Source organism: Carcharodon carcharias, chromosome 10, assembly GCF_017639515.1.
Source record: "Carcharodon carcharias isolate sCarCar2 chromosome 10, sCarCar2.pri, whole genome shotgun sequence".
Classification (NCBI taxonomy): Eukaryota; Metazoa; Chordata; class Chondrichthyes; order Lamniformes; family Lamnidae; genus Carcharodon; species Carcharodon carcharias.
Genome location: NC_054476.1, coordinates 37,405,618 through 37,431,864, shown reverse-complemented (window position 1 = coordinate 37,431,864; position 26,247 = coordinate 37,405,618). Strand labels below are relative to the sequence as shown.

Here is a 26,247-nt window from a genome sequence, read left to right as displayed (position 1 = left end):
TTTCAGATGGAGTGTTCCAGATGTGATACAAGATGTTATAAATGGAGGAGAGAAGCCAAGTTTTACCTGTTAGTTTCCCTGAACCGCACTGTTTTAAAAAAAATGCACTGTCCTAAAATTCTCTAGCAATATATTTTTTTACAAACTGGTTGCAGACAGAGTCAAGACTAAGGTACAGAAGGGTGATCACACTGATACAGTTCAACCATTTTAAAGTCATACATTTTCTCCTTATTTTAATAACTTATATATCTTATTATTTGCAGTCAGAAAGCTAAAACTTACAGCATTTTGCTAAGCAGAAATGTGGAGCTGGTTGGAGTGCAGAACATTACCTGACATACAGACTTGGAAGCTGAGAGGTGAAAAACTATACAACACTGCAGTGCCATCACTGGTGGCTGGGTGTAATTACAGCATGATGAGTTTACATAGACAGCTCCCATTATAAATGTGGATGCTGAAATTGATAATGGGGAAAAAATGTGACACCAAATTGTGACAGAAATGTGGCAGCAAGAAATGAGTTTTGCAGACAGAAAGTGCACAGAGATATAAGATTTTTAATATATGACAGATGTTTATCGGTGTAGGTTGCAAGCTCTTGCAAAGGCAGCTCTGAGTCGGACATGTGAATAACAGCAGATCGAGGAAACAATAATGGAAAACTTCGCTGATTTCCCTTATTTCACTCTCTGCTATGTATCAGTTTATGTCCCGTCAATTAATGATGGCACGGTGTAACTGGGCAGGTGATAAGAAGCACATGCAATGTGCGCTCACAATCTCTTGGGTTAAGGCAAGACATTACCAGTTTTGTTTGTTGCCTATGTCATGCTTGCAGGATCACAGTAGAAAGCATATGTGATAGCCCCTTGATGCCCTTTGAAGGGATATGCTCAGAGCTCAGCATGTAAATCTTTTCTCTGCAGAAAGCCCTCTAAATAAGCAACAATATTACCTCTCGGAGCTTGGCAAGCTTCTGCATCTTCGGTTGGGCAGGCAGGTCCTTGCAGTTAGATGCTTTCAGTTGACTGGAGTCAAACACATTGTTGAACCCGAATCTCTCTGCAGTCTTGGGGGGTGATTTTGGTGGTGAGCTTAGTTCCTCATCGGCTTCCAGGCATTCCCAGGAAACAGCGCGCAAAAGAGGCTGTGAGCTAAATGACTTGATTTCAGCCCTGCAGGGCATTCTGATGCGAGGGATGGCCTGCTCGGTGCTTTCGAGGGCTGGCTTCGAAGAAACTAATTCAGAAACCAGAAGCTGAGAGGGCCTTAAAGGAAGGGCCTTGCACTCCAAAGCTCCCAGCTTTGTAGGACTGCCCAACTCACCTTCTGCCCCATTGGTATCAGTGTTGGGGTCTGCTTTGACACAGTCACTCTTGTCCAATAGCTTGAATTCTCTGCAGGCATCAGTTCCCAGGGAAGCAGGATCATTTGGCTGGACTGATGCCTCCAATATCTTTGCCAAGAGAATGACTTGGGAACCCGTTGCTGCTGGAGATGATTTTCTGGCTTCCACAGTCTTTCTGGTTGGGGATAATTTTCTTGTGTGTTTCTAATACAATGGTTTAGGATTAAAAGGAAGTCAGTCAAAAAATGGTGTTGCTCATGAAACCATAATGAAATGATTCAAATAGTAGCAGAACTAACCTCAGAATTTAGTTGAATGTCCTGTTCTCTTGTGCCAGGGACTTCCAAAAGCTATAAGCGAATGAGATCTTATATCACCAAAACAAGGCAAGGTTACTGTGACACCGAGGTTGTGCATTGAAAGTACAAAAACCTGATTCAGCACGTTCCAAGCAACCTTCAGTATCTATGCTATCGCTGTTAAGAACTGGTCCCCAGACTACAGCTCACAACCTAATTAATATTATTTGAAATTTGCACAAGAATTGAGGGATCTGTCCAATAAACACTGAGTCATTCTAAGCTTGTAACCAATAGAAATTGTATTGATAACATAACACACTACTGTAATCATTAATTTAAACTTCCTCCACAATCCTTGTGATCCTATCAGCCACCTTGACAATAGAGGACACTTTGCCAATGATTCCTATTATCTTTCTTATTGTTGTTTTCTATGTCAGTTTGTTCTGCACTAAGTCTACTTTTTTCATCTGGTGCCTCTACCCTTCATTTGGAATGATAGTTTTGGCCTCACTAACTCCTTTAGAATCATACAACACAGAAAGAGGCCATTTTGGACTGCCATGCCTATCTATACCAACTCTGTGAATGAGCTATCCAATTAGTCCCACTACTCCTGCCCTGTCCCCATTGCCCCAGCCTCAAATGGATCTCTCACACCACTTTCAATCTGAGAACCTTCAGTCAAGTTAGCTCTTTGATGCTAAACACTTCAATGATTCAGTACTCTTTGCAAGGATCCAAGTCTGCCCAAAACTTAAAATGGTTGCCTCTTCTAAATTCTCTGAACAGACATGGAACAAAGCTTGCCATGTGATAGGCAAGCCATCTCTCTCTTTTTTGCAACTTTCCCTTCTCTTTATTATATTAGATGTCATGGTCAATGTTCCAAATCTTCCTCTCTTGCTCCTCTGATGCTGTAGCTGTTTTCCTCAAACACTTCTTCCAATGCATTCTGACCATATTGAAATAAAAGGCTTGTGCACAATTGTACTACAGATCATTCTTTCACAGTACTTCAAACACATTGAATTTCTTAGTTCCTCTGCCATTCCTTTCCACTGACATTCAGTAAGATTTCAAAAACCAAACTCTGTGTCACATAATCACTAATCCCTGATTTAACCACATATGCCATACTTCAACTGTGGTGACATTCTGCCAGATGAGCCATGGCCTTTCACCTTGTATTCTCAATAGAGAAAATGAAAAATCCTTATTATAGAATGATACAGCACCAAAGGAAGCCATTCAGCCCATCAAACCTGTGCTAACTCTTTTAAAATGCAGTCCAATTAATTCCTGCAAATGCTTTTCCTTCAATTCCCTTTTGAAACTTATTATTGAGTTTGCTTCCATTGTCCGTTCAGGCAGTGCATTCTAGATCCTAACAACTTGTTACATAATTTTTTTTCCCTCATGTCATCACTGTTTTTTTGGCAATTATCTTAAATCTGTCTCCTCTGGTGAACAACCCTTCTGCCAGTGGAAACAGTTTCTTCTTATTTACTCTAACAAAATCCTTCACAATTTTGAACACCTCTTTTAAATCTCCCCTTGACCTCTGCTCTCAGGCGAACAACCCCAGCTTCTCCAGTCTCTCCACATAACTGAAGTCCTTCATCCCTGGTACCATTCTGGAAAATCTCCTCTACACCCTCTCCAAGGCCTTGACATTCTTCTAATAGTGAAGTGCCCTGAATTGGACACAATATTCCAGCTGAGGCTTAGTGTTTTTAAAGGTTTAGCATAACTTCCTTGCTTTTGTACTCTATGCCTCTATCAGTGAAGTCCAGGATCCCCTAGGTTCTTGTTAAAAACATCCTTCCCAACTTTTCCTGCCAACTTCAAAGGTTTGTTTGCTAAAATATGAAGGTCACTTCTATGAACTACCAGAGCTAGAAAACCAATAAAGAAATATGTCTTTCAGGTAGGGTCATAGATCATGGAGTTACAACATGCAAATCCATCTCAAAGACATTATTGCCATGTCTACCCCACAGACGTAGTGAATTTGGTTTCACCATCTCAAGTCCCCAAAATCGAGTCTGTTAGCCTCACAGTTATAACTAAGCAGATAGGTGATGTTGAGAGACTGTTCTTAGCATGCTTTGGGTTTTTTTTCTAAAGACTACACGAGTTATGTTATTAAGTTTATTAAACTGAGATAATTTGCTTACTGGTAATACAGTGCCATTTAAAAAAATAATAATGCTCAGATGTGGCATTGCTGCCAAGGTCGGTATTTATAGCTCATTCCAAGTTGTTCAGGTTTGGTACAACTGGGCAGCTTGTTAGGCCGCTTCAAAGGGCAGATAAATCTCGGCGTCTAACTTAAAAAAAAAAATTTTTTTTATTATTCTGTCACAGGATGTGGGCTTTGCTGGCTGGGCTAGCATTTATTGCCCATCCCTAGCTGCCTTTGAGAAGGTGGTGGTGTGCTGCCTTCTTGAACCGCTGCAGTCCATGTGGTGTAGGTACACTCACAGTACTGGAGTCAATGGAGTCGGCAGATCGAATAAGAAAGGCAGATTTTCTTCCCAGAAGAACATTGGTGAACCAGTTGGACCTCTTCCTGCTCCTACACAGGTCATAGGCCAGAGCTATTCCCAGTCTCCCCCGGGGAGCTGTTAGCATCTTATTCTGGTTGGACCTTTACATCCAGCATGGACAAGGAGTTTAGCAGCACGCCAGAGTGGACCAGGGCTGACCGACAGGGAGGGTCAATGCATAACGGTGAAGCAGTCTGAGCACTAATGCAGGAAATAAGAAACAAATCTCTGCTTCTTTTCTGAGTGCAAGTGCCTACTTGTACAGAGAGTGTGAAAAATGAATTTAGGAGTAGCGTCCTTATGTCAAATGTGTCAAAGTCAGTTATATGAGAATCTGGAGTCAACTGTGATGCTGAAATTGGAGCTTATGAAGCCAACATTTCCTCCAAATGCATGGTCTTGCCAGGAACAGCAGAGTTAAGAGGTAGCTTGGACATATTAATGATTGGTGAGGATTAAAACTTGCCTGTTCTTCAAAGAGTTGCCTTGCAGGATATGGAAGGAGTAAGGGAAAGATTGAAGAGCAATGTAACTCCTCCAACGTTGTTTCCCCATTGATGTTGATCCTCAAAACCCAGGCTCAGTTACCTCTGACACGCTCATTGAAGTGCATACTCAACTCAACGCATGTCATTGCAATCTCCATCATCAAATTGCAAAGTGCAAATGGGTGAAAACGTTACAGTCATTCCATTAAAGGTTTTCCCCAAATTGAGTTGTTCTCTCCTCTTTATCTCGGTATTTTAGTGACTTTGTGTTTGGCATCCATGATCAATTCATTCCAGAAATCAGGATTGTTTTGAAACTGGAACCAATTATAAAGATGTTCCAATGACAGTGAGGGCAGCAGAACCTCTGGCACTGCCAGGAGGAGTGGAGTAAGAAGGATGGGATAAGTGGGAGAGTGCAGTAGTGGGGAGTAGGGTGAGAGCAAGAGAGAGGCAGTGGGGTTGGGGTAATGGGGAGAGTAGGGAAACTTAAAATGAAATTCAAGATGAAAGGGGTAACTGAGAGAATGAGATACTAGAGAATGGAGTTTGAGCAGGAGGGGGAGATGGGTGTGAGCAGGAGGCGATGGTGGGTGCGAGCAGGAGAGGGAGGTAGGTGTGAGCATGAGGAGAGGTCTGTGTGAGCAGAAGGGGAGTTGAGTGTGAGCAGGAGGGGATCGTAGGTGTGAGCAGGAGGGGGTCATGGGTGCAAGCAGGAGAGGGAGGTGCAGGGTGCGAACTGGAGGGGGAGGTGCAGGTTGTGAACAGGAGGGGGAGATGCAGGGTGCAAACAGGAGGGGGAGGTGCAGGGTGTGAACTGGAGGGGGAGGTGCAGGTTGTGAACAGGAGGGGGAGGTGCAGGGTGTGAACAGGAGGGGGAGGTGCAGGGTGTGAGCAGGAGGGGGAAATGCTGGGTGTGGGCAGGAGGGGGAAATGCTGGGTGTGGGCAGGAGTGGGAGGTGCAGGGTGTGAGCAGTAGGGGGAGGTGGGTGCGAGCTGGAGCAAGGGCTGACTGTGCAGCAACCATATCCAACTCAGGACCAGGTGGGTGGGGAAGATTTGTGAAAATAAACAATTCATGCACTATCGATGCCTAACAGACCCAGATGTTTTTCACAACAGCTCATAAATAAAAAAAGCTATCAAGAAGTTAACAATAGAACCTGAGTTATTAGGTATAATGAAAGGCTTAATGTGACTTAACTGAATTCGTAAATAAAAGGAGTTATTATATGATTGCTGAAGAACACAGTTATCAATCAGGCCAAAATATAAATATATTTTTAATTTCAAATAGCAAAAGTTTCACACTGCCTTTGGACTGTTTATCCTCAGGGGAGAGCAATCGGAAATGTTAACATGTCCAAAGGATGTAAAGTAACAGGAATGTTAAAGGCTTAATCAACTCCCCCAATTTACATAGATCAATTTAGTACAGGGTTATACTAAATACAGAGGGATTGCAAAAGCAAATTTCTCATGGGTACTGACCCCACTGGGCTTTGCCAATTAGAATAGTCACACTTCAGTAGTTGTTTTAATTCTTTCTCAGGGGATATGGACATCATTGGCAAGGCTGGTATTTCTTGCCCATTTCTAAATGCCCTTGAACTGACTCTGGCTTGCAAGACCATTTCAGAGGGCAGTTAGTTAAGAGTCAGCCACATTGCTGTGGGTTTGGAGTCACCTGTACAGCAGGTAATGATGGCAGATTTCCTTTGCTAAATAACATTAGTGTTCCAACAATCGAGTAGTTTCATGGTTGCCATTACAATTAATTGAATTTAAATTCCATCAGCTGCTGTGGTGGGATTTGAAACTGTGTCCTGAAGGCAATAGCCTGGGCCTTTGGATTACTAGCCCACTGACATCACCCCAATTGTTTCTTGTTGTCTGAAGATGATGAAAATCACTGTGTATGCTGCAGAAGCCCATATCCGATTGATGTTTATCCATCAAAGTTATTATTCTCTACTCATATCCAGGTCAAAGGTGGAGTCTAATGTTGGATTTATGTTCCAATTAATTTCAATCAAAACAGCTCATGAACTGGTAGAAACTTTGTGAGCTATTAATTAGCAAAACAAGAATTCAGCACTGCATCTCCCCCCACCCCTTCAGCAGCTCCCTGGAGATCTGTACTATTCCAAGCGTGGATCTTTTACCTTCATTTCTTTGTCCCTGTTGGGTGGTGGAGGAGGTTTCTCCCCCGCTTGAGTGGAAGGCACGACTGTTATTCCTACACAGTTTACAGTGGGCGGATCTGAACCTAATGGCAGAATCATTACAGTGTTTACATTAGCGGGTGTGGTTCACATCAGATCTTTCGTTACACTTTACATGCAGGCCAAAGCCTCTCTCCCTCTGGAAGACATTTAAAAAAATAAGACTGAAGGACTTGCACTTTTATAGTGTCATTCACAACCTTAAGACATCCCCAAACTTTTCACAGACAATTAAGTACTTTTGAAGTTATTGTTCCAATTTGGAGTTATTGTTGTAATGAGGGAAACATGGCAGCCAACTTACACACAGTAAGCTCCCACAAACAGCAGTGTGATAATGACCCGATCATCTGTCTCTTTATGTGGTATGTGGAACATTCCTTGTTCCAGTCCTACTCCGGCCCCCTTCCACAACTCTTTCTCCGGTACATTGATGATTACTTCGGTGCCGCTTCATGCTCTCGTCGGGACTTGGAAAAATTTATTAATTTTGCTTCCAATCTCCACCCCTCCATCATTTTCACGTGGTCCATCTCTGACACTTCCCTTCCCTTCCTTCACCTCTCTGTCTCAATCTCTGGTGATAGACTGTCCACCAATATCCATTACAAACCCACCAACTCCCACAGCTACCTCGACTACAGCTCCTCACACCCCGCTTCCTGTAAGGACTCCATCCCATTCTCTCAGTTCCTTCGCCTCCGTCGCATCTGTTCCGATGATGCTACCTTCAAAAACAGTTCCTCTGACATGTCCTCCTTCTTCCTTAACCGAGGTTTTCCACCCATGGTCGTTGACAGGGCCCTCAACCGTGTCCGGCCCATCTCCCACGCATCCGCCCTCACGCCTTCTCCTCCCTCCCAGAAACATGATAGGGTCCCCCTTGTCCTCACTTATCACCCCACCAGCCTCCGCATTCAAAGGATCATCCTCCACCATTTCCGCCAACTCCAGCATGATGCCACCACCAAACACATCTTCCCTTCACCCCCCCTATCGGCATTCCGAAGGGATCGCTCCCTACGGGACACCCTGGTCCACTCCTCCATCACCCCCTACTCCTCAACCCCCTCCTATGGCACCACCCCAAGCCCACCCAAAAGATGCAACACCTGCCCCTTCACTTACTCTCTCCTCACCGTCCAAGGGCCCAAACACTCCTTTCAAGTGAAGCAGCATTTCACTTGCATTTCCCCCAACTTAGTCTATTGCATTCGTTGCTCCCAATGTGGTCTCCTCCACATTGGAGAGACCAAAAGTAAACTGGGCGACCGCTTTGCAAAACACCTGCGGTCTGTCCGCAAGAATGACCCAAACCTCCCTGTTGCTTGCCATTTTAACACTCCACCCTGCTCTCTTGCCCACATGTCTGTCCTTGGCTTGCTGCATTGTTCCAGTGAAGCCCAACGCAAACTGGAGGAATAACACCTCATCTTCCGACTAGGCACTTTACAGCCTTCCGGACTGAATATTGAATTCAACAACTTTAGGTCTTGAGCTCCCTCCCCCATCCCCACCCCCTTCCTTTTTTTTCCAATAAATTATATAGATTTTTCTTTTCCCACCTATTTCCATTATTTTTAAATATTTTTAAATCTTTTATGCTCTCCCCACCCCCACTAGAGCTATACCTTGAGTGCCCTACCATCCATTCTTAATTAGCACATTCGTTTAGATAATATCACCAACTTTAACACCTATGTGTTCTTTTGTTCTATTGTTGTTGACATCTTTTGATGATCTGCTTCTATCACTGCTTGTTTGTCCCTACAACCACACCCCCCCTCCACCTCTCTCTCTCTCTCCGCCCCCCACACACACACCTTAAACCAGCTTATATTTCAACTCTTCCTTGGACTCGAACTCAAGTTCTGTTGAAGGGTCATGAGGACTCGAAACGTCAACTCTTTTCTTCTCCGCCGATGCTGCCAGACCTGCTGAGTTTTTCCAGGTAATTCTGTTTTTGTTTTGGATTTCCAGCATCCGCAGTTTTTTTGTTTTTATATCTGTTTTTATAATATTGATTGAGGGATATATAATGGCCCCAGGCAGAACTCCCCTGCTCTTCTTAAAAATAACGTCATGGGATCTTTTAAGTTCACTTTAGAGGGAAGACAGACCATGGTTTAATCTCTCATCCAAAAAAAATAATTTCCTTACAGAGCATACTGCACTGGAATGTCAGCCTAGATAATGTGCACAACTACATCTCCTTCTTCATGAACCAGGTGAAACCAGGCAAACATTTTTTTCTTTTGTTTATTCATTCTTAGGATGTGGCTGTAGCTGGCAAGGCATTCATTACTCATCCCTTATTATTCTTGAGAAGGTGGTGGTGAGCCCCCTTCTTGAACCACTGTAGACTATCTGATGTAGGCACACCCACACTGGAGGGAGTTATAAAGTTTTCACCCAGCAACAGTGAAGGAATGACTATATAGTTCCAAGTCAGGATGGTGTGTAACTTGGAGGGGAACTTGCAGGTTCCATGTGTTTCCATGTGTTTGCTGGCCTTTTCTTCTTGGCGGTAGAGGTCACAAGTTCGGAAGCTCACCAACACCTTCTCAAGGGCAATTAGTGATGGGCAATAAATGCTGACCTAGTCAGCGATGCGCACATCCTATGAACAAATATTAAAAAGGGTGCAGTCAAATGAGTCTGCAGTGCATTTTGCAGATGATACACACTGCTGCCACTGTGCGCTGATGGTGGAGGGATTGAATATTTAAGTGCAATAAAATTTCTGTGTTTCTACCTCCTCTCATACACAAGAAATATCCATTCAATATTGAAAATTCCATCAGAATGATTATTTCAAGATTCATAGGGTACATGCACTGCCTGGCACCATTCCCTGGCTTACACTGATAGGCAGACTGTGTAAAATGAGCTGATCCAAGCAGGGATGTGATGGGTTAATTCAATGGATCTCAGTACTCCAGGGTTATGGAGATCAGTCTGGATCTGTTGTCAAGACCATACAATGGATGCTGCTGGAAGGATGCGTGTGGTTGTTTTGGTGAGGACAGATTGGGTTTGCCATTGATGATGACCCCTATGGAGGGATGGCCTACATACACTCACTATCTGGACTCATGAATGGAGATGCTCCATAGTGGAGAATGACTCATTGAAGTGGAGGCTGTGGACCCACAGCTGGAAAGTGGGATGGCTCCTTGTTGGATTGCATGGACTTGATGGACCGAATGGTCCTTTTCTTTGCTGTAACTTTCTATGATTCTATGAAGGAGGTAGGAAAATATAAACAGGAATGGGATCAAAAACAGAAATTGCTGGAAAACTCAGCAGGTCTGGCAGCACCTATGGAGAGAAAGACAGAATTAACTTTTCGAGCTTGTATGACTCTTCTAAAGAACTAAAGAAAAGTAGAAATGTGGTGAAGTATATACTGTTTAAGGGGGGGGGGGGCGGTGGGACAGGTGAAGCTGGATAGAAGACCAGTGATAGGTGGAGGCAAAGGAGAGATTGCAAAATATGTCATAAACAAAAGGTGGAAGGGATGTTGATGTTGGTGATACTGGCTAAAGGAGGCACTAATGGTGACACTAAGAGTAGAAAGCAGGATGAACAAGTGACAGATGGCCCTAGTGGGGGTGGGGGTGGGAGGAAGGGAAGGTGTGGGAGAAAAGATCAAAATAGGCTAAATGGTGGGAATAAAACAATGAATGCAAATAAGTTTGAAAAATAATAATAGAAATAAGTGGGGAAAATATATATATAAAAATAAGAAATAAATATTTGAAAAAGGGGATCAAAAGACGGTGAGGATGGAGGAGAGAATTCATTATATGAAGTTGTTGAATTCAAGTTAAGTCCGGAAGGCTGTAAAGTGCCTAAAGTTCCTCCAGTCTGTGTGAGCTTCACTGGAACATTGCAGCAGGCCAAGGACGAACATGTGGGCACGAGAGCAGGGTGGAGAGTTGAAATGGCAAGGGACAGGAAGGTCTGGGTCTTGCTTGCGGACAGACCGAAGGAGTTCCGCAAAGCGGTCGCCCAGTCTGCGTTTGGTCTCTCCAATGAACACATTGGGAGCAGCGAATGCAGTAGACTAAATTGAGGGAAGTGTGAGTGAAGCGGGTGATGGAGGAGTGGACCAGGGTGTCCCGGAGGGAATGGTCCCTACGGAATGCCGACAGGGGGGTGAAGGGAAGATGCATTTGGTGGTGGCATCATGCTGGAATTGGTGGCGGATGATCTTTTGAATGCGGAAGCTGGTGGGGTGAAAAGTGAGGACAAGGGGGAACCTATCATGGTTCTGGGAGGAAGAGGAAGGTGTGAGGGCAGATGTGCGGGAGATGGGTTGGACACGATTGAGGGCCCCTGTCAATCACAATGGAAGGAAGATATGTCAGAAGCACTGTTTTGAATGGGATGTCTGGAAACCTTTCAGTATACAGAGTGCTGTTCTAAACAAGCCTCACTCCCCCGATAACGCAAGCAGTGACACTGCACACCTACCAATCTGCGGCTGTACGGTCACAGAGTTACTTCTGGAGGGGCTCGGGGAAACTATCGGAGTCCGTGATGGAGTGAGTGCTGCAATAATAAAAGGAAAAACATCATGTAGAAATGCCATGGGCAAGGCTAAGAATTCACCAGACAAGGATAGGCTGCAGAAATCAGAAACAGGTATTTACTAACCACGGTGGTTAGACAAAGGGAGCATCTGTTACTAGTTAGCGAGAACTGCAAATATCACTGTGCTTGTGATTAACTCCTTTCTACTATCAAACTGTATTTCATTGAGGCCAAGTAAAACCTCTCAATTTGGTATGGAGATACAGATCAGCCACAATCTGACTGAGTGGCGGAACAAGTTTGAGGGGTTCCTCTTGTTCTTTGGTTTACAACACTGGAGTGAAGTCGGTGAGAACACTGCAAGTTAATTTTTGACATATTTCTCAAATTCAGGCTAATGTTTAAATGTTCACTCCCCATTCAATGCTGCTGGGATTCTGATCCAGCCAGGATTTCACAGCCCAGCCATGGCGTGACTCTCCACCCCACTAACCCCCCCAACCCCACCCAACCCCGGTGGATGCAGCGAGCCATTTAAATCTCCGTTCAGTTCGGTGGGACCATAATTTCCCACCGGGCGGAAGGAGCCGTAAAATCCTAACCTTACATTTCTATAGCATCTTACACAATCTCAGAATGTCCCAAAGCACTTTACAGTCAAATATACGGGGCAGGTCGGGAGCAGCAGGCAGCCCCGAGAGCGGCCAGGAAACAGTCCACCGCCCGTGTTTGGCCCCTGACCACGATTCCACGCTGGCTGGCCAATTAACGGCCAGCCTGTGTGAAAAGCGCGCTGAAAAGGCTCAGCGCTTCCAGGGTAGGTTCAGGAGAAGGGCGAGCGCTGAAGTCTATGCAGGCGACAGGGAGCGCACAGCGAAAGCTCCCTGAAGGCAAAGAGCTGCCTCAGGGACCTGAAGGATTTTAAGTCACGAGTAAAGGTGCGGAAAATCTGAAAAAAATGTCCGCGCATAGGACTCACATTTTTATTTTTTTAAATTAATGTCGGAAACTTCATCCCACCCCTGGATGAGGTTTCTTCAAAAATGCAAAGGCCGCCTGGCCGATTCACCCGTTTGCCAACCATAAGGTTGGACAGGCAGCAAAAAATCCGTCTTAATTAATGCTTTAATGGCCTTAATAGGCCCCTTAACTGTCAGCGGGTGTGCTGCTGACTCTCGTTGGCGCGCGCTCGCCGACCAGAATATCGTGCTACTGCTCGATGATGTTACCCGACACTCGCCCGAAGTCATCGCGCGCTATTTTACACCCAACCACAATGCCCTGGATGTAAAATTCTGCCCATGGAAATATATCGCCGTTCCTTCAGTGTCGCTGGGTCAAAATCCTGGAACTCTCTCCCTAACAGCACCGTAGGTGTACCTACACCACATGACTGCAGCAGTTCAAGAAGGCAGCTCACTGTCAACTTCTCAATGGCAATTAGGGATGGGCAATAAATGCTGGCCTAGCCAGTTATGCCCATATCCCATGAACGAATTTAAAAAAGTGCTTCTGAATTGCAGTCACTGATGCAGGTGTAGGAAATGCAGTGGCCAATTTGTGCAAAGTAAGATCCCACAAACTTCAATGTAATAAATGACCAGATAATCTGTTTTAGGTTCTGACAGAAAGGTCATTGACCTTATATGTTAACTCTGTTTTATCTTTCACAAATGCTGCCTGACCTGCTGAGCATTTCCAGCATTTTCTGTTTGTATTTAATCTGCTTTAGGCGTTGGTTGAAGGTTAAATCTCGTCTCAGACACAAGGGAGAACTCCTCAGCTCTTATTGAAATAGTGTGGTGGGATCTTTTACCTCCTGAAATGACAGCCAGGACCTTGGTTTAATATTTCATCCAAGATGGCCCTTGCAACAGTGCAGCACTCCCATAGTACCGCACTTGCAGTGTCAGCCTGGAATTTTGTGCTGCAGGCTCTGCAGTAAGACTTGAACCCACAAGCTTCTGAGGGTGAGAGTTGTACCCACTGAGACATGGCTCACACTTTTGCTTTTCCATGTGAATCGCTTTGTGGGCTCTCAAAGCCGGTCTCCATGCTGCCAACCTCCATAGATGGAACTCATTCAGTGGTCCTCTGGAGTGGCTGTATCTGCACAAAACTCCCGATAGACATCACTGACTCCCTGGGTCTCCAGAAATGAATTTCAAAATCCTTATCCACGTCTCAGTAACATTCTTTAGTTCACAACCTTCACAATTTTATATTTGACTACTTAATCTCTAATGTGTGGCCTGGGGGTGTTTGATGGGACAGTGTAGAAGGAATTTCACTCTGTATCTAACCCCAGGCAGTACCTGCCCTGGGACTGTTTGATGGGGACGGTCTAAGGGGAGCTTTACTTTGATTCTAACCCATACTGCACCTGTCCTGGGAGTGTCTAATATGACAGTGTAGAGGGAGATTTACTCTGTGACCACCTGACAAGATAGCAAAAGTGTTTTCCAGCAGCTATGAAGAGCTCGGTTTACCTGGTGGAGAATCGTTAGGGCTGGTTTTAGAACGGCGGCATCGACGTGTGAGAAACCTCTCACTGATCTTCTTTGCTTCCTCTAATAGTTCAGTGTTTTTCTTCTTATCTTCGTCTGAAAGCTGCACATCCGGTAACTCATCATTGACCAGATCATAGACATGGCCATCACCATCTAACAGCAAGAAACATCAATCAACAATTCAACCTCAATCAACAACAATGTAAATTTATATAGCGCCTTTAACATGGTAAAATATTCCAAGGTGCTTCAAAGAAATATTATAAAACAAAATTAGACATTGAGCTACATAAGGCAATAAGACAGTTGGCCAAAAGCTTGGGCAAAGGGGTAGGTTTTAATGAGGGCCTTAAAAGAGCAAAGTGAGGCAGAGAGTTAGAGAGGTTTAGGAGGGAGTTCCAGCCTTAGGGCTAAGATAACAGAAGGCATGGCCGCCAATGGTGCAGAGATTAAAATCAGGGATGCTCAAGGGGTCTGAATCAGAAGAATGCAGAGATCTCAGAAGATTGTGAGGCTAGAGGATGTTACAGAGATAGGGTGGGGTAAGACCATGGAGGAATTTGAAAACAAGAATGAGGTTTTTAAATTTGAGGCATTGCTTGATTGGGAGCCAATGTAGGTGAACAGGACTTGCTGCAAGTTAAACCATGGGTGCCAGAGTTTTGGATTCTCTCGAGTTTACAGAGGATAGAATGTGGGTGGTAGGCCAGGAGTGCATTAGAATAGTTAAATCCAGAGGTAATGATGGCATGAATGAGTGTTTCAGCAGCAGATGAGCTCAAAGAGGGGTGGCGTCAGGTGCTGCTATGGAGGTGGAAATGGACAGTCTTAGTGATAATATTGATATTTGGTTGGAACTCCTCTTGGGATCAAATACAACACTAAGGTTGTGAACAGCCTGGTTCAGCTGTTAATCTTTTCTCAATTATGTTATGATCCCAGCTGATGTTACTACTGGACAAGTCAGATCCCAGGGTGGAACCTGGTTTGATAGATCCTAACTTTTATTTTTTATTTAGGTGCATGGAGAGTGACTATTGAACAGTCACAGGAGCCAGGTGGTGAACTTTTAACAAATGAATAAAACAATTATTAAACAAGAAAAGATGAACTATATTACAATTGTCCTTCATCCACAACTATGCCTTCACAGACATATACAGATTTGTAAGGATAACACAAGTTACAAAAGCTATCTTGTACTCCAATGTTCACAGTAAGTAAACAGTCCATATAAACCTGTGGTCAGGCATCCCATACTCTGAAACCAAGGGCAGAACTTTTCATTCCACAGGTGGGCACGCACCCAACCCAAACGGGACTGAAATAGTTCGTGATGACGTCGGGCAGGCATCCTGATGCCATCGGGCACTCTTGCAATCTTTTGGGTGGTGGCTGTGCATGAGAGGTGGCAATGCCCCCCCGACAATTAAGAGGCCTATTAAGGCCCATAATCAAATAATTCAATTGAATTTTTCGCTGCACATCCAACTGTTCAGCTGGCGGTCAGGTGAATAGGCCACACAGCCATTGCATTTTTAACAAAACCTCATCCACGGGCAGGGTGAGGTTTCGAACAGTGACAAAAAAAATCAACAAACATTTTAAAAACTCATATTTCACATATCCCTGTTCATATGACAGAGTCAGATGTGGGAACATGTTTTCCTTATTTTTAAAATCTTTATTTCTCCTGTTGAAAATCTTCAGCTCCCTGAGGCAGCTCTGTGCCTTCTGGGAGTTTTAACTGAGCGCACCCCGACACATGTGCATATTTCAGTGCTCGAGCTCCTCTCGCCCCCACCAAGGAAGCGCTGAGGTTATCAGCGCGCATTTCATGCTGCCTTTCCATTAGTTGGCCAGCGTGTGTGAAATTGTGGTCGTGACCTGATCGTGGGCGGCAGACCATTGCGTGGCTGCTCCCAGGCCTGCCTGCCGCGCCCATCTGATGAAAGGAAAATCCACCACAAGTGACAGATGCCACCCCAAACAGATGCTATGGATTTCTCCTCAACTCCCCCCAGACCCTTGTTACACCATAAGCCAACTGGTCTCACTGAAGTCCGTCTTTTGCATGAGGGTTTTCAATCTCCACTCTTGAACAGCTCGCTCTCTCCCAAACAACGCTTTCTGGCAGATGCCTTCCGCAAGGGTTCACCTCAAGGGTTTCAAACGCTCCTTCCGATGTTCCTCTGCCCCGGGTCACCACCTAGATTCAAGCTTTCTTCCATGCGCTCTCTCCCACTGACTCAGCGTGCCAACAGAATACCACTGCTTCACATGCCCATGATAAAGAGTTACAGACCACTAGCTGTCTCCTTGGTCCTTCTGGCTTCTTGCGCCCCTATATTGCTTTAAATCTGTGTCCTGCAGCTTTCGTCTCTTTAAGCTTGAAGCTAGGAACCCTAATCTCTGCTCTTTACTTTCACTTCCACAGAACAGGCCCTCTCCCCGATTCCTGTCCTTTGACTAGACTGTCCTCTTGGGACTTTTCCTGTTCCATTCCCCTGGATTTGGGGATTTTCTTCTTTAGTTTCTTTGCTTCCTCTGCAGTTCCCTCCCCTATGCAGCTCTCTGGCAGCTGGCTTCAACTTTAGTTTGAGACTTGCTATCTGTCCCTCTGCTAGGCTGCTTCTACTGGTGACTGCTTCCACCTGAACTCAAACTGCTTTTCTTTAGTTTTGTGTGTGTGTGTGTGTGTGTGTGTGTGTGTGTGTGTGTGTCTGGGGGGGGGGGGGGGTGGGGTGCCTCCCTCTCTGGACCCCTGTTGCTAGGCAACAGCACAGATTTTTTTCTCCACTCTTGTTGGCTTTAACACTTTAACTCCTTCAAGAGTCGTAAAAATCTCATTAGAAGTGCAGGTATACAAACAAAGCTTTAGACCTGCTGCCTCCACTCAAAAATGATATTCGATCCCAGGTTTCACATTTTGACCCACAAATAGAAAAAAATATAAATTAAATTTAAACTTAAAGATATACCTTATTCTTAACACATCCAAATACACTTACAACTAACTTAAACTATCTCTATTTCCTAACAATTACATTATTAAGGTTTGTTAATGTCATTTAAAGTGCAGCAGATGGTAAAGAAGGCAAATGGTATTTTGGCCTTCATAGCGAGAGGATTCGAGTACAAGAGCAGGGATGTCTTGCTGCAATTATACAGGGCCTTGGTGAGTCCACACCTGGAATACTGTGTGCAGTTTTGGTCTCCTTATCTGAGGAAGGATGTTCTTGGTATGGAGGGAGTGCAGTGAAGGTTTACCAGCCTGATTCCTGGGGTGGCGGGACTGACAGATGAGGAGAGATTGAGTCGGTTAGGATTATATTCGCTGGAGTTCAGAAGAATGAGGGGAGATCTCATAGAATCCTATAAAATTCTAACAGGACTAGACAGGATAGCTGCAGGAAGGATGCTTCTGATGGGGAGTCCAGAACCAGGGGTACAGTCTGAGGATACGGGGTAGACCATTTAGGACTGAGATGAGGAGAAATTTCTTCACCCAGAGAGTGGTGACCCTGTGGAGTTCGCTACCACAGAAAGTAGTTGAGGCCAAAACATTATATGTTTTCAAGAAGGAGTTAGATATTGCTCTTGGGGTGAAAAGGATCCAGGGCATGGGGAGAAAGCGGGAGCAGGCTATTGAGCTGGATGATCAGCCATGATCATAATGAATGGTGGACCAGGCTCGAAGGGCTGAATGGCCTACTCCTGCTCCTATTTTCTATGTTTCTGTGTCAATTACATCATTAAAGTTAAGAGAAACAGGTGTTGTCTTTGAGCACACATAAAAAAGGGATGCCTTCCATGACCAGTGGGTACTGCGGGGGCTGGAGTGCATCTTCAGCCCGAGGAATGATATTTTGGTTTCAATAGATAAGTTTCCTTTTGTAAGTTTTATTTTTATTACAGTGCCCCCTGAAGAGGCTTTCACCCCCATTGATTTGTCATTTTATTGATTCATGGTTTTGTTAAAAGAGCATAAATAGGGGAAAGCAGCGTTTCTATAAGATGTATGGCTTATAGGCGGAAGATTCCTGGTTCCAAACCAAGCAGCAACATTACCATTAAATATTAAGGGTATCTAGAACTAGGGACTTTAGTAGCTTGATGGTAATGTTCCTGAACTAGTTAGTAGTCCAGAGTTCTAGATCAATGTTATACACACATGAGTTCAAATCCCAGCATGGCATCAGGGAGTTTAAATTAGGTATCAGCTTTGGCTCAGTTGATGGCGTCCTTGCCTCTATCTCAGAAGGTTGTGGTTCAAGTGCCCCTCCAGGATCTGAGCACTAAAATCAATGCTGACTCTCCAGTGTAGTACCGAGAGTGGTACACAGTTGGAGGTGCTATTTTTAGGGGGTTGTTAGGCCCGACACTCTGCCCCTATTCAGTGGCTACGTTCACATCCAGGTGTCCTGGAGAGGGAGCATGCGACGTCTGCCAGCATGCTTATGGTGTTCTGCAACTGGTGGGCTCTGCAGAGGCTGTAACGCAACATCAGCCCCAGGAACATATTTTAATTTAATTTTAGAAGTTTCCTTTAAAGTTTTGTCTTTTTATACACTGCTTCTTTAAGGGGCTGTTAATTTGTTCATTAGTTTATTTGTTAACTAGTTTATTTTCTTCATTAATATATGGGATGTGGGCATCGCTGGCTAGGCCAGCATTTATTGCCCATCCCTAATTGCCCTTGAGAAGATGTTGGTAAATTGCCTTCTTGAACTGCTGCAGTCTTTGAGGTGTAAGTGCTGTTAGGAAGGGAGTTCCAGGATCTTGACCCAGCGACAGTGAAGGAATGGCAATATATTTCCAAGTCAGGATGGTGAGTGGCTTGGAGGGAAACTTGTAGGTAGTGGTGTTCCCATATATCTGCTACCTGTGTCATTCTAGCTGGTAGCGGTTGTGGGTTTGGAAGGTGCAGCTTGAGGAACTTTGGTGAGTTCTGCAATGCATCTTGTAGATGGTATACATTGCTGCCACTGTTCACTGGCGGTGGAGGGAATGAATGTTTGTGGAAGGGGTGCAAATCAAGCATGTTACTTTGTCTTGGATGGTGTCAGGCTTCTTGAGTGTTGTTAGAGTTGCACTCATCCAGGCAAGTGGAGAGTATTCCATCACACTCCTGACTTATGCCTTATAGATGGCGGACAGGCTTTGGGGAGTCAGGAGGTGAGTTACTCATTGCAGGATTCCCAGCCTCTGGCCTGCTCTTGTAGTCACTGTATTTATCTGGCTAGTCTAGTTCATTTTCTATTCAATGCTAACCCCCAGGGTTTGATAGTGCGGGACTCAGCGATGGTAATGTCATTGAATGTCAAGGGGCAATAGTTAGATTCTCTCTTCTTGGAGATGGTCATTGCTTGGCACTTGTGTAGTATGAATGTTACTTGCCACTTGTCAGCCCAAGCCTGGATATTGTCCAGGTCTAGCTACATTTGGACATGGACTGCTTCAGTATCTGAGGAGTCGTGATGGTGCTGGATATTGTGCAATCATTAGCAAACATTTCCACTTCTGACCTTATGATGGAAAGAGGGTCATTGATGAAGTGCTGAAGATGGTTGGACCTAAGACACTACCCTGAGGAACTCCTGCAGTGATGTCCTGGAACAGAGATGATTGACCTCCAACAACCACAACCTGCTAGTTATGACTCCAACCAGTGAATAGCTTTCCCCGTGATTCCCATTGACACAAGTTTTGCTAGGGCTCCTTGAAGCCACACTCAGTCAAATGCTGCCATGGTGTCAAGGGCAGTCACTCTCACCCCACCTCTAGAGTTCAGCTCTTTGGTCCATGTTTGAACCAAGGCTGTAATGAGGTTAAAGCTGAGTGACCCTGGCGGAACCCAAACTGAAGATCCACGAGCTGGCTATTGTTACGCAAGTGCTGCTTGATAGCACTGTTGATGATCCCTTACATCACTTTACTGATGATCAAGAATAGACAGATGGGGTGGTATTTGGCCGTGTTGGATTTGTCCTGCTTTTTGTGTACAGGGTGTACCTGGGCAATTTTTCACATAGCTGGGTAGATACCAGTATTGTAGCTGTACTGGAACAGCTTGGCTAGGGGTGCGGCAAGTTCTTGAGCACAAGTCTTCAGTATGATTGCTGGAATATTGTCTGGGCCCATAGCCTTTGCAGTATCCAGTCGGGCCTTCAGCTGGTTCTTGATATCATGTGGAGTGAATTGAATTGGATAAAGACTGGCATCTGTGATGCTGGGGATCTCCGGAGGAGGCCCAGATGGATCATTCACTCAGCACTTCCGGCTGAAGGTTGTTGCAAATCTTTTATCTTATCTTTTGCACTGATGTGCTGGGCTCCTCCATCAATGAGGATGGGGATCATTCACTCAGCACTTCCGGCTGAAGGTTGTTGCAAATCTTTTATCTTATCTTTTGCACTGATGTGCTGGGCTCCTCCATCAATGAGGATGGGGATATTTGTGGAGCCACCTCCTCCTCTGTGTTGTTTAATTGTCCACCACCATTCACGACTGGATGTGGCAGGACCGCGGAAATTAGATCTGATCCGTTGGTTGTGGAATCGCTTATCTCTGTCTATCACTTGCTGCTTATGCTGTTTAGCATGCAAGTAGTCTAATGTTTTAGCTTCACAGGTTGACTCCTCATTTTTAGGTATGCCTGATGCTGCTCCTGGCATACTCTCCTGCACTCTTCATTGAACCAGGGTTGATCCCTGGCTTGATGGTAATGGTAGAGTGGGGCATGTTCTAGGCCATGAGGTTACAGATTGTAGGTGAGTACAATTCTGCTGTTGCTGATGGTTCAAAGTGCTTCATGGATGCCCAGCCTTGAGTTGCTAGATCATTTAGCACGCTGCTAATGCCACACAACAGGATGGAAGGTATCCTTAATGTGAAGATGGGTCTTCATCTCCACAATGACTGTGCAGTGGTCACTCCTATTGATACTGTCATAGACAGATGGAAAACTGAAAGGTCTGAAGGTGGATAAATCACCTGGACCAGATGGATTACACCCCAGAGTTCTGAAGGAGATAGCTGAAGAGATAGTGGAGGTGTTAGTGGTGATCTTTCAGGATCACTGGAGTCAGGGAGGGTCCCAGAGGACTGGAAAATCGCTAATGTAACCTCCCTGTTTAAGAAGGGAGTGAGGCAAAAGATGGGAAATTACAGGCTGATTAGCCTGACCTTGGTCGTTGGTAAGATTTTAGAGTTCATTATTAAGGATGAGATGTCAGAATACTTGGAAGTGCATGGTAAAATAGGGCAAAGTCAGCATGGTTTCATCAAGGGGAGGTCATGTCTGACAAATCTGTTAGAATTTTTTGAGGAGGTAACGAGTAGGTTAGATAAAGGAGAGCCATTGGACTTCCAGAAGGCCTTTGACAAGGTGCCGCACAGGAGGCTGCTCAGTAAGATAAGAGCCCATGATGTTAGAGACAAGGTATTAGCATGGATAGAAGATTGGCTGTCTGGAAGGAGGCAGAGAGTGGGGATAAGGGGGTCCTTCTCAGGATGGCGGCCGGTGACTAGTGGAGTTCCGCAGGGGTCAGTGTTGGCACCACAACTTTTCACTTTATACATTAATGATCTAGATGAAGGAATTGAGGGCATCCTGGCTAAGTTAGCAGATGATACAAAGATAGGTGGAGGGACAGGTAGTATTGAGGAGGCGGGGAGGTTGCAGAAGGATTTGGACAGGTTAGGAGAATAGGCAAAGAAGTGGCAGATGGAATACAACGTGGGGAAGTGTGAGGTCATGCACTTTGTTAGGAAGAATAGAGGCATAGACTATCTTCTAAATGGGGAGAGAATTCAGAAATCTGGAGTGCAAAGGGACTTGGGAGTCCTAGTCCAGGATTCTCTTAAGGTTAGCTTGCAGGTTGATGTGGTAGTTAGGAAGGCAAATGCAATGTTGGCATTTATTTTGAGAAGACTAGAATATAAAAGCAGGGATGTGCTGCTGAGGCTTTATAAGGCTCTGGTCAGACCACATTTAGAATATTGTGAGCAATTTTTGGCCCTGTATGTCAGGAAGGATGTGCTGGCCCTGGAGAGGGTCCAGAGGAGGTTCACGAGAATGATCCCAGGAATGAAAGCCTTAACATATGAGAAACATTTGAGGACTCTGGGTCTATACTCGATGGAGTTTAGAAGGATGAGGGGGGATCTGATTGAAACTTACAGAATACTGAAAGGCCTGGATAGAATGGACGTGGGGAAGATGTTTCCATTAGTAGGTGAGACTAGGACCTGAGGGCACAGCCTCAGAGTAAAGGGAAGACCTTTTAGAACAGAGATGAGGAGAAACTTCTTTAGCCAGAGAGTGGTGAATCTATGGAATTCATTGCCACAGAAGGCTGTGGAGGCCAGGTCATTGAGTGTATTTAAGACCGAGATAGATAGGTTCTTGATTGGTAAAGGGATAAAAGGTTACGGGGAGAAGGCGGGAGAATGGGGTTGAGAAACTTATCAGCCATGATTGAATGGCGGAGCAGACTTGAAGGGCCGATTGGCCTAATTTCTGCTCCTATGTCTTATGTATTTGTGTCGGGCAGGTTCACTCTTCTTGGTTCCCTCACCACCTGCCACAGAGCCAGTCTAGCAGCTATGTCCTTTGGGATTCGGCCAGCTCGGTCTGTGGTGGTGCTACCGAGCCCCACCCAGAGTACATTCTGCACCCTTACCACCATCGGTGCTTCCTCCAATTGATGTTCAACAAGGAGGAGTACTGATTTATCAGCTGAGTGAACGGTACCTGGTAAGCATCAGGAGGTTTCCTTGCCCATGTTTGACCTGTTGCCATGAGACTTCATGGGGTCCGGAGTCGATGTTGAGGGCTCCCAGGGCAACTCCCTCCCGACTGTATACCATTGTGCCACCACCTCTGCTGGGTCTGTCCTGCTGGTGGGACAGGACATAACCTGGGATAGTGATGTTGATATCTGGGACAAGATCTGTAAGGTATGATTCTGTATCACTATGTCAGGCTGTTGACAGCTCTCCCAATTTTGGCACAAGCCCCCAGATGTTAGTAGGGAAGACCTTGCAGGGTCAACCAGGCTTGATTTGCTGCTGTTGTTTCCAGTGTCTAAGTCGATGCCCAGTGGTCCATCTGGTTTCATTCCTTATTTTACTGGTAATTATAAGAATATACAAATAGGGGATAGCTGGGACACTGGGTTGTGAGGGAGGGGAGCTGTGAGACTCAACAAGACAATAAACTCTCTCAATAAAAAGTAGCTCTGTGTCTTGGTTTCAGCTTTACCAACTAGCTTGGATCCTATTAAAATCAGCCTCAGACAGTTGCAAGGGGGTGGAACAGAGTTTGTGGCAGGGACTGAAGACAATGGTTTCAATCTTCCCAATTGTCATGTCATTGGTGCTTTGCCTGATGGCAGCCAATTAAGTGCCCAGAGGGCATTTGATTCTTTTGGGTCTCCCTCACAGAACTGACACCCAGCCTGGTGGCTGAGATCCCCCCCACTGGCCCAATAAAATCCTGCCTATTATTATTTGTCTGTCCTTGTTTAAAGGATCATTGAAGGAATCGCTGTGATTAATACTATTGTCCTTCAGATTTATATAATTTATGAGTTAAAGCATGAAAAGGAAAAAGAGATGTCTATGTCTCATTTTCTATCAGAGGGAGAGTGAAATTGAGACACAGAGCAACAGGAGGGCAAAGAGAGATGCAGAGAATTAGATTGTCAGAGAGACGAGATGGAAAGTAAAGGAAACTCAGAGAGACAGATAAGGGTAAATTACAGTACTGCAGTATCTTCACAGTGCAGAAGGAGACCATTTGGCCCATCGAGTCTGCACTGGCTCTCTGAAAGAGCTTTCCATCTAGTCCCATTCCCCTGCCTTACCCCCGTAACGTTGCATATTCTCTCTTTTCAGGTAGCAATCCAATTCACTTTTGAATACCAAAATCAAACCTGCCTCCACCACCCTTTCAGGAAGTTTGTTCCAGGCACCAACCACTCTCTGGGTGAATTTTTTTTTCCTCCATCACATTTACTCCTTTTCTCAATTATTTTGAATCTGTGCCCTCTAGTTCTTGACGTTCTCTTGAGTGGGAACAATTTCTCACTATTTACCCTGTCCATACCCCTCAGGACCTTGAATACCTCTATCAAGTCTCCTCTTTGCCTTTTTTTCTCCAAGGAAAATAATCCCAACCTCTCCAATCTATCTTCATAGCTACAGTTCTTCATTTCCGGAATCATTCTTGTGAATCTCCTCTGTACTCTCTCCAATGCCTTTACACCCTTCCTCAAGTATGGCACCCAGAACTGGACACAGTTTTCCAGGTGAGGCCTAACTAGTGTCTTATACAAGTTCAACATCACCTCCTTACTCTTGTACTCAATACCTTTATTAATAAAGCCTAAGAAACTATATGCTTTATTAACTGCTCTCTCAATGTGCCCTACTATCTTCGATGCCCTATGTATGTATACAGCAAGGTCCCTCTGTTCCTGAACGTCCTTTAGAGGCTCTCCCTTTATTTTATACTGTCTCACCATATCCCACCATATCTCACCATATTGTTCAGCCACTGTCTTTTCTGCCAACATTTGATTCCAACTCACTCAACTCAGATGCATTCTCATCCCATCGAAGTTGGCTTTCCCCCAATTAACTATCCCTGCTCTGAATTGTTCTCTGTCCTTTCATGATTAGCCTAAACCTTATGATACAATGGTCACTGTCCCCCTCAGGCTCTCCCACTGATATTTGATCCACTTGGGCCAACTCATTCCTCAGAACCAGCTCCAAAAGTGCATGTCCTCTTGGAATGGAAAAAGAAACAGAAAGATAGAGATAGACAGAGAGATAGGGAAAAAGTTAGAGGCATAGACAGAGAGGAGAGATAGGATAGAGACAGAGGGTGAGAGAAAACTGAAAGAAACAGAAACAGTGTCAGAAAACCCTGCTGTATCAGTATGATAAATTAACATAGAAAAATCAATTGCAACATTAATAACTGAAGACAGTGAGTATGATATAAACAATATTTTACCAACAGAGGTTAAGGAACTTGTTGAGGACAAGGAGGTTCTGGAGTTCCTGCTGGACCGTCGCTGGATAGGACTGTGAGATCTGCAAAAAACAACAGAAAAGTTCAAACACAATCAGAAACTAAATAAATTCATGCAGCGTACATCTAATGGGGACCTGTTCCCCATTTGAGGAAAGAGTATCCAAACACCGGGGTGGGGGTGGAGGGGGGGGTATAAACACCATGGGGGGGTGGAATAAACACTGGGGAGGGGGAACAAAGACCAGGGATAGGGGAATAAACAGTTGGGGTGGGGAATCAACACCTGGGGAGGGAGGAACAAACATAGAAGGGAGGGGGAATAAGCACTAGGAGAGAAGAATAAACACCTGGGGAGGGGGAATAAATATCAGGGGAGGGCGAATAAATGCCAGTAGAGGGCAGGAGAAAATAAACACGAGGGAATGGTGAGTGTGTGGTGGGTGTATAAGTGTGTGAGTGTTTCCTTCAATTAAATATTGGGAAGACTAAAGTCATTGTCTTCAGTCCCCATCACCCCATCACAAACTCCGTTCCTGAGCCACCTACACCATCCCTCTCTGTCTCAGGCAGAATCAGACTGTTCACAACCTTGCTGCTTGACCTAGAGATGAGCTTTCAGCCACACTTATATTCACAGCTTATATCTACATCTGTAACATCACCTGACTTCGTCCCTGCCTCAGCTGTTTGATGATGAAACCTACATTCATGCCTTTGTTACCTCTAGACTTGAATATGTCAACTCCTGGCTGTCCTCTACATTCTGCCCTCTGTAAACTTGAGGCCATCCAAAACTCTTCTGCCTGTGTCCTAACTTGCACCTTATCACCTCTGTGCTTGCTATTGGCTCACCTAAACAATACCTTGATTTTAAAATTGTCATCCTTGTTTTCAAATCCCTCCATGGCCTCGCCTCTCCCTATCTCTGTAACCTCCATTAGCCTCAGAAGCCTCTGAGATATCTGTGTTCCTCTAATTCCGACCTCTTGAACATCCCTGATTTTATTTGCTCTATGCCTTCAGCTGTTTAGGCCCTTAGCTTCATCTCTCTACCTCGCTTTCTTCTGAGGGGATTCACCTAGTTCTGTCGAAGGGTCATGAGGACTCGAAACGTCAACTCTTTTCTTCTCCGCCGATGCTGCCAGACCTGCTGAATTTTTCCAGGTAATTCTGTTTTTGTTTTCGCTTTCTTCTTGTTCATTAAAACCTACCTCTTTTACCAAACTT

The 26,247-nt window shown here is 44.9% G+C and overlaps 1 protein-coding gene across 6 annotated transcripts in view; it reads right to left on the bottom strand.

Annotated features, from left to right (window-relative positions):
• The window catches only part of mrvi1 (murine retrovirus integration site 1 homolog), a 164,356-nt gene that overhangs the window by 61,173 nt on the left and 76,936 nt on the right, over positions 1–26,247 (bottom strand). For 5 of the 6 annotated variants that reach the window (XM_041196557.1, XM_041196555.1, XM_041196559.1 and 2 more), the window contains 6 exons: positions 25,000–25,079; positions 13,950–14,123; positions 11,401–11,478; positions 6,862–6,965; positions 1,654–1,704; positions 962–1,558 (listed from right to left, as the gene is read on the bottom strand). In XM_041196557.1, coding sequence (XP_041052491.1) covers positions 962–1,558; positions 1,654–1,704; positions 6,862–6,965; positions 11,401–11,478; positions 13,950–14,123; positions 25,000–25,079 — 1,084 coding nt within the window. The remainder of the gene's footprint in view (positions 1–961; positions 1,559–1,653; positions 1,705–6,861; positions 6,966–11,400; positions 11,479–13,949; positions 14,124–24,999; positions 25,080–26,247) is intronic. The other variant, XM_041196560.1, reaches the window with a different exon arrangement.